This window comes from Chelonus insularis, unplaced genomic scaffold, assembly GCF_013357705.1.
Source record: "Chelonus insularis isolate UGA/USDA-ARS -01 unplaced genomic scaffold, ASM1335770v1 contig_133_pilon, whole genome shotgun sequence".
Classification (NCBI taxonomy): Eukaryota; Metazoa; Arthropoda; class Insecta; order Hymenoptera; family Braconidae; genus Chelonus; species Chelonus insularis.
In genome coordinates this window covers 297,652-305,576 of record NW_023276374.1, presented here as the reverse complement: position 1 = coordinate 305,576, position 7,925 = coordinate 297,652, and the positions used below count along the sequence as shown (strand labels likewise).

At 28.2% G+C, this 7,925-nt stretch overlaps 1 protein-coding gene across 3 annotated transcripts; it reads right to left on the bottom strand.

The window, feature by feature from the left end:
- Nucleotides 1–141: 141 nt before the first annotated feature.
- Nucleotides 142–4,904, bottom strand: rad50 (DNA repair protein rad50). 3 transcript variants are annotated; one of them, XM_035095320.1, is made up of 4 exons: nt 4,780–4,904; nt 4,225–4,452; nt 3,978–4,133; nt 142–3,915 (listed from the first exon to the last, which is right to left on the bottom strand). In XM_035095320.1, the coding sequence occupies exons 2-4, from the start codon at nt 4,447–4,449 to the stop codon at nt 175–177; spliced, it is 4,122 nt and encodes a 1,373-aa protein (XP_034951211.1). In that variant the 5' UTR covers nt 4,450–4,452; nt 4,780–4,904; the 3' UTR covers nt 142–174. The 3 variants fall into 3 exon arrangements, with proteins under 3 accessions (XP_034951211.1, XP_034951212.1, XP_034951210.1); XM_035095321.1 differs by having other exon boundaries at nt 4,802–4,889; XM_035095319.1 differs by lacking the exon at nt 4,780–4,904 and adding an exon at nt 4,604–4,744.
- Between the last annotated feature and the right edge of the window lie 3,021 nt (nt 4,905–7,925).

Genomic DNA, 7,925 nt, shown 5'->3' with positions numbered 1-7,925 from the left:
TTTACATTCAAGTTAAAAAAAGTGTAATTAGCTAATAAATGAGTACTTTCACTGCACATATGGATAAATATTTAAAACCATAAGTAAAAAATTATATTTTTATAATAACTTTATTAATAACCAAAAATATTATATATCGAGGTAGTACAGAATGTAACTTATTTATTTTTAATCTTATAATTTAAATGTAAAAGGTTTTTTAGAACTACTCTGCGAAGTAGATGGAGAAATTGTCCTTTTTTTACTTGAATTGCTATTTGGAATACTACTCGGTTTATTCGGAGCTTTAATAGCATTATTAACCTGGCTTTCTTCATCACTTACATCATCGTCGAGCCGGCGACGTCGTTGATTTTCAGCATCAATTGAAAGATATTGAATAGAAGTTAAACCTTCATTATTACGATACAATTCATAAAAACCACCATTTTTATTCAACTGACTCAATTTATGAATAAAATTTGCATCGTGAGTAATTATTATAAGTTGAAAATTCTTCTGGTCAGCAGCTCGTAAGCTTACATATTGATATAGTGTATCAGCAAGTTTGGCAGCATTATGAGAGTCAAGATTTGTAGTTGGTTCATCAAGTGCTAACATACCGCATTGATCATAAAATGTCTCAGCTAATGCTAATCTAATTACAATCGATGCGAGAACACGTTGACCTGCACTACATCGACCTTTCATATCCATTTCGACACCATGCTTTATTTGGACAAGTTTATAATTGAATTGACGACGTGCTTTACCTTCAACTGTTGCATCAGTTCGAATTTGAATAGAAGTCGTATCTGTACCTGTGTAAATGAGATTCCATAGATTTTTCATGGATTTATTAACACTATTCATACGTTCTTCATGGTGATTAGTTACGGCTAAATCTAAGGCTTTAACATAAATTTGAAGATCAGAAATTACATTTTCTGTAACTGCTTTTTCTAACCATTTACTCCGGTATTTATTTCTTGAAGTGCAGTACTCTTCTTTTTGAAGCTCATCCTCCAATTGTGATATATTGTGCTGCAATTCTTTTTCACTTCCCATAGCGATATTTATTTCTTTTTCAAGTTTCTCTGCTTTTCGCTTTAAAAATTCCAAGTTTTTCTTTGAATTTTCAATATCTAGTTCTTGAATTTGGCCACTTAATTGTTTAATAAGTTCTTTTATTTCTACCACTTTTGAATTAAACTGACGATATTTAGAATTGTCATTTAAATTTCGTTTTCGGAGTTCGTACGATGAAATATCTTCCTTGTATTCTAGTAGTCGTTGTTTAAATTGAGTAGCCTTTAATTTAATGTCTTCCAAAATTTTCTCATTTTCAGTCATTTCGTTTTTTGTTTCTTCTAAACGAATTTCAATTTTCTTAGCTTGTAGTGAAACAACTTCGAGATGTAGTGAATTTAATTTATCTATTTGCTTTGAATATTCTGACAGTTTTTTCCTTTCTTTATCTAATTGTTCTCTATGGTTTGATTTTAAATTTTCCAACTCTTGAAGTCCATTATCTAGTTTATTTTGAGCTGTCGTTAATTGCTGTTGTAAACTTTGAATTGTATCTATTAATTCTGCTTCTTTTTTAAGAAGTTGCGTTAAAGATTCTCTCCACTGTTTAAGGTTTTGAACTTCATTATGAATACTTAATTGCTCTTCCAAAACCTTTGATCTTAAATCCTTTGCTTTTTTGATTTCTTCATTTTGTGAATCTAGTTTTTTACGGAGAGATGCTATTTCGTCTTGAATTTCTTTTTTTTTTTGTTTCAATTCTTCTCGTTCGTTTTGAACTTCTTCGATTGTTCGATCATCACGGAAGTTTGAATCATCCATATCTAACAAGATTTCGTTATAATTAGTTTCCAATTGTTCAATATCATTTAAATTTTGATCCCATACAGCTAGATATCCGGAGAGATTATTACACATCTGAATTTTTTTTTCTAACCCAGATATCATTACATGCATGTCTTCAATACTTTTTTTTGAAGCTTCTAGTATTGTCCGATTTTCATCAATTTTTTTTCTCAATTCATCTTTTTCAACTTCTTCAAATTTAAAAATTTTTTCCACAGTTGTTTTTAAAGCTAGTAAGGCTTCATGATCAGTCTTTATTTTATTAAGTTCTTCTTCACAGCTTTTTAATCTGTCAGGATGATTTTTTATTTCTTCCTTCAACTTATCTGCAACTTTGAGGGCATCAGAAGACTTTGAAAAATCTCTGTCACACAAAGGACAACATGGATTAGGTTCTGATAATTTTTTAACATATTCAGAATAAGCCATACCTTGAAAAGCAAACATTCCTCTTTGATTTTGAAGTTTTCTAAGTTTGGCGCTTAAAGTTAATATTGTACTATCATAATTTTTATAATCACCACAATGAGTAGTGATTTTATGTTTATCACATTGAGTTTCTGCTAATTTTGCACGAAATTCTTTTCGTAGATGTTCAATTGTTGTCTCTAGAGTTGTTGCTTTCTTTTGCTCTTGAACAACTTGTTGACGCAATTTATTCAAACGCTCATTTAAAGTTTGCTGAAATTTATTTACGGTGTTTTTTAAGTCCTTTTTTGGAACTTCATTCTTTCCCAATAAATCTTCAAGCTGTTGTCCATATTTTTTTTTGAATTCTTCATTATTCTGATTTTTTCTTGCTAATTCAAATTCCAAATTCTCCATCTTTGATTTTGTAGTATGTTGATTCTGTAATAAGATCATCAATTCATCTGTTTTATTAACTTTTTCTTCAACATTCTCTAATGATTTCATTGATTGGTCGATTAATTTTGAATAACTTTGGGCAACTATTTCATTGGAAAGTTTTTGAATTAATTTATTAGATTCTTCTAATTTTTTATCAACAGAATTTGATTTTTTTTCAATATCATCAGCTTTCAAAATTTTGTTTTTAGTATCTCGTATAGAATTTTTAACGTCTAAAATTTCCTTTTCGCAACGTTTGAGTTCAACATCAATTTTCATCCGATGATTTCTTAAACTTTCTACTTTTTTCTCAGCTTCATTCTCCTCTTTATCGAATTTTATTTGGGTATCATTTAATGATTTTTCTAAGGACTGATAGTTTACATCAACTTCTTCAATCGTATTACGAATAAAACCTTCCGATGTTTGAGAATCTATAGGATCCATATTCCATTCCGCAAGTATTTCATTGAGTAAATTGTTTCTTTCTCCGGTTTTTCTTTTTTGCTCTTCTATTTGTAATTCAAATGATCCAATTCTTTGATGTTGTTCTTTTAAACTTTTTGAAATTTTACTTTCTTTATCAGTTAAATCTGATATACTAGATTGAATCTCATCAATTTTTTCCATTTTCTTTTCAAGATCATCATCGTAAGACTTCAGGGCAGCTGCTAACTCTTTATCTGAACCAATAAAAAATTCTTTAATTGATGATTCTAAAGTTCTCAATTCTTGTTCTGCTAAATAAACTTCAACCTCTTTTTGTTTCTTCTCTGAAGTCAACTCGATATATTTTTTTTCTGAATTATTAATCTCATTGATTTGTTTTTTTACAGGTTCTAATTTTTTAGCTGTTTCCTCAATATCATATGCAGATTTTAAACGTCGATCTTGATATTCTTTCAACTTCAATTCTTTAGCTCTAACTTCATCGACAATCACTGATAAAGCATTTAATTCAATAGTTAACATACGAACTGTTTGATTTTTTTCTTTTATAAGTTTACGAATTTGTTCGAGTGCTTTATTATATTTCGATGTGTCGAAAATTTCATCAAAACGTTCTTTTAATTTTTTGCCATCATCAGTCGTAGGCCAATTTGCATCATCTTGATGACAAAATATAACATAATTTAAAATTGCCGGTGATAGACCTAATGATTCTTTCATTTCTCTGTCTACATCGGCACAACGATGACTTATTGAATATTCCTTAAATAAATGAAGATACATCAATTATAAATATATAAAAAATATATTATTTACAAATTTACCTCTCCAGTTTTTTTATTAACTTTAGAAATAGAATTATCGACAGTTTTGAATTTAATTTGAGATTCAGTTCTCGTTGCTTCCATCGCTCTTGTAACTTTTGTTACTATTCCGGACTTGTCGACGAATTCTGTTTTAACTTCCCCTCGCACAGTTGTCTGAAATAATGAAAGTTTTAATATATCATTCATTATTTTATAATAAAATGTTAACAATAATTCAACTTTTTTCATGGAATAAATTATTTACCTGCGATTTTTTTAACGTAGGGTCATGGATAAATCCTTTTCCTCTATCAGATCCAGGTGGAAATTCTCCTGTTGATGCGTATCGAAGTGCTTCGATGATTGTTGTTTTTCCAACACCATTATCACCAATTATCAAAGTTAATGGTCTTGTAAATCGAATCTCTTCTTCTTTTTCATCACCAAAATTCCTGATCCCTATTATTGATAATCGTCGTACTCGTGACATTTTCTATAATTCATAAAAAACAAAAAGAAAAGTAATAAAACAGTAAATAAACCACTATTAAAAAAATTTAAGGTTAAGTATTAATACAGCATTGAATAATAACTAGTACAATAAAATTAAAACATGGATATAAATAAAATAAAATTTTAAATACATTTAAGTTGTATGCAGAAATTCTCAAGTAACAAATCACTTATGAAGATTGGACAATTTTAGAAAAATTCTGATAATTATCCAGAATGTAAAAGAATATAATATGAATATAAAATTAATAATACGAATACATCCAATGTCACATAACAATAAATGTTATTATAAAAATATACAAACATTGATAAATAAATACACTAACTAAAAATTTCAATTCATTATTATCTTGTAAAAAGAAATATACACAAAGTAAAAGGCGCTAAAATTTAGAGTCGACAAGTTGCCTCGATGATAGGAAAATTTTTAAACCGGCATCAAAGAATACTGTCTTACCCATAGAGATATCTCGATATAGGTAAGACAGTATTCTTTGCCTGCATGATTATCAATCGGCAACAAATGTTTCTGATGACAAAAAAGTCCTACAAATCGACTATAGATGTCCCTACTTGTATTATTCTATGTTATACAATAATTTTATAGATATAATATTGTTTTATTTCATATGCTGCACAAATTTGAGATAAAAAAAATTTTTTATTTACTTATTTCATATACCAATAAATTTTAAAATAATTTATTATTCCATGTATCTATTTAAGGAATGACGTTATCTGCCATATCTATGGCGCCAGAATCACTTCTAATTACAATGATCGGAGGTTTCTACGAAGGTATACAAGATTTCAAAGTGACTATCATCTCTTGCCTTCAGGTATAGGGAAAGTGAGGTTTTAGATCACTGGGTTTTCGGTTTGTATTTAATTAAAAATAAAATGTTTTATGAAGTATTGAAATTAAATATTATAAACGAAAAATGAAATACTTTTAATTGTTATTATTCTAAATGAGTTCTTATAACAAAGATATAACAGCTAATAATTTTCTACGAATTTTCTAACGACATGTTAGTTTACTAATTCCAATCGAAGTGATACTGAACTGAATTAATTTTTAAGACCTCATACGAATTTCTGAACTACTGAAAATACTAATTTATTTATGCTGAATGGCTTTTTTATACCTGCTAGGATAATTATTTGCCATATTATTTTGATATTCCAAAAAAGGAAAAAGAATGTTCACTATAAAGCCCTTAGGACTCTTCTCCATCTAGACATGATCCACCCACAAGAGTTCTAAAATTTCAATATTTTTTAAATCTATGTTTTGTTCATTCCGCAGATTATGGGAATGCTCTCAAGAGTTTGCCAGAGTTAAAACGTCCCTTCTGGTGTTGTAGTTATAGATCGGTTGAAATTTTTGTTTTAAATTTTGATTATTTCAATTTTCAATGCCTTTCAACGTTTTTTTTTTACATTTGTATTTATTCACCCCAATGTATTTTATGAGTAATAAATGTTTTTATTAAGAAATATACTTGCAATTGAAACGTTCGATGAAAAATACACAAGAGAGTTGTAATATGATAGATTGGAAAATTAATAGTAGAATCAAGAGATCCAGTTATATAGTTAGATTCACTGCCATTACAAATCGCATTTAAATGAGAACAGGGATGCATAAACGTTCTTGGAAAGGTATTCTCCAAACTACAGATCATAATAATCATTTGAATCAGGTCCACTTAGCGTGCGTGTAATTTGTCCGAAACGTTTCGGTCATCTTGACTTAAATCCGCGATAGACGACGAATGAGAATTTCGTAGTGAAAATGCAAAATCTCTTTAACCTCTACCCTAAAAGACATAATCACCGTGATGCCGAATTAAAATTAGTTGAAACGCATATAATTTACTCGTGTCTACGATCCTCTCATTTTTTATGTTTTTTTTTCTCTTTTTCCCGTTTAGACAGCCATATATACATATATATAGAGAACCTTTAACTTATTTGTCCTGCAGCGTAAATTTTTTACAGATGCACGAGAGAAAGAAAAGAAACCGTGAAAAAAATTTCCATAGACTTTCGTGACATGCAAACTCTTCCGTGACAAAATACTCGTCTCATTTTAAGATAAAATTATATACTGCTCAGAACTTTCTCGAGAATTATAGGTATTTGCACTAAATATTTATATGATTAGCTGGCATGATGTTCTTTTATTAATATTCTATCGATAAATATTTTGAAGAATAAATACTTAAACATCTCTTGAACTTACAAAGTTCAACATATTTATTCAATAATAAAACACTTACAATTAATTATTTTCTTTAGCAATAAGGGTCTAATTTATTATATAAATATTATTTAATAAAATGCATCATAATGCATTTTTTTATTTTAATAATATTTTTAAACTTTTGTTTTTTAAGTAGAAATTTTTACATTTTATTGACAACTTTACCTTATATAATTAATACGATATTTATGATTAATTGGCTTAAGATTTTTTAGTACAAGAATATTTTCTTAGCAACTTGAATAAAAAAATACAATTCGCCTTGGTACATTACAGCGAATAGAACTGTATGTTATGAGACTAGCGATTAGCCGCGGTTTCATGTTCATATAAAATTTGTTTATTGAGTATCATTATTTTTCCAAAAGCTCATAATAAACATTCTCCAATAGAAAATGTGAATTTTAAAACAGTAGAAATATTATAACCGTACAATTTTACCAGACACTGTACAATGTGTATTTTCTATTGATGAATCGATGCGAAGCTACAAAGTATCAGTTGCCGTCCATCATTACGACGCCTAATTCGAAAACCGAAACAAGCAGGTTTGCGGTGTAATTCATAATGTGCGATCACAGTCATCGTGTATATGAAGGTAGAAAGAATTAGAGAAAAAGAGGGGAGAAAGTGGAGACTAGCTCATAACTCTTTGTAATAGCTAATATCTCACAACAGTCGTATAAATGTGAATCGGTTACTAGTTACCGCTTACATGTTAGAAAGATTTATCGTCATGGGTGTATCGTCGAGATAGAGTGAAGATGAGAGAGTAGAGGAACGAATTTACAATAAAAAAAAGTCAACAAAAAATAAATAAACGTGTAGAAAGGGAATATTTTTAAATATACATATTTAAACTATGCTTTACATCAATTTCTTACTTTTTAACTCATATATATTAAATTGAGAAAAAAATTTTGTCTGTTGAGTTGATTTATATAATTAATTAAATTTTTATTTATTCTCAGTAAACATTGATTTTATTAATTATCTTGATGGTTACTTTGAGTTAATTTATTATAAGTTAATGTTGTACATAAACTCACTTAAAAATTTTTTTATAGTTAATAAATCTTTGTTAGTGTTGATAAATAATCTCAAGTATAAATCTCGATTTTTATTTATTTATTTATTGATATTGGTTTTAAAAAAATAAAAAATGATTTTTTTTGTCAAAA

Bases quoted from the DNA above. Each gene is read 5' to 3' on its own strand.
- rad50 (XM_035095320.1), bottom strand. From the start codon at position 4,449: ATGTCACGAGTACGACGATTATCAATAATAGGGATCAGGAATTTTGGT. The intron at 4,134-4,224 runs GTAAATAATTTA...TCATTATTTCAG, and splicing joins CTACGTTAAAAAAATCGCAG to ACAACTGTGCGAGGGGAAGT. The intron at 3,916-3,977 runs GTAAATTTGTAA...CATTTATTTAAG, and splicing joins TTAATAAAAAAACTGGAGAG to GAATATTCAATAAGTCATCG.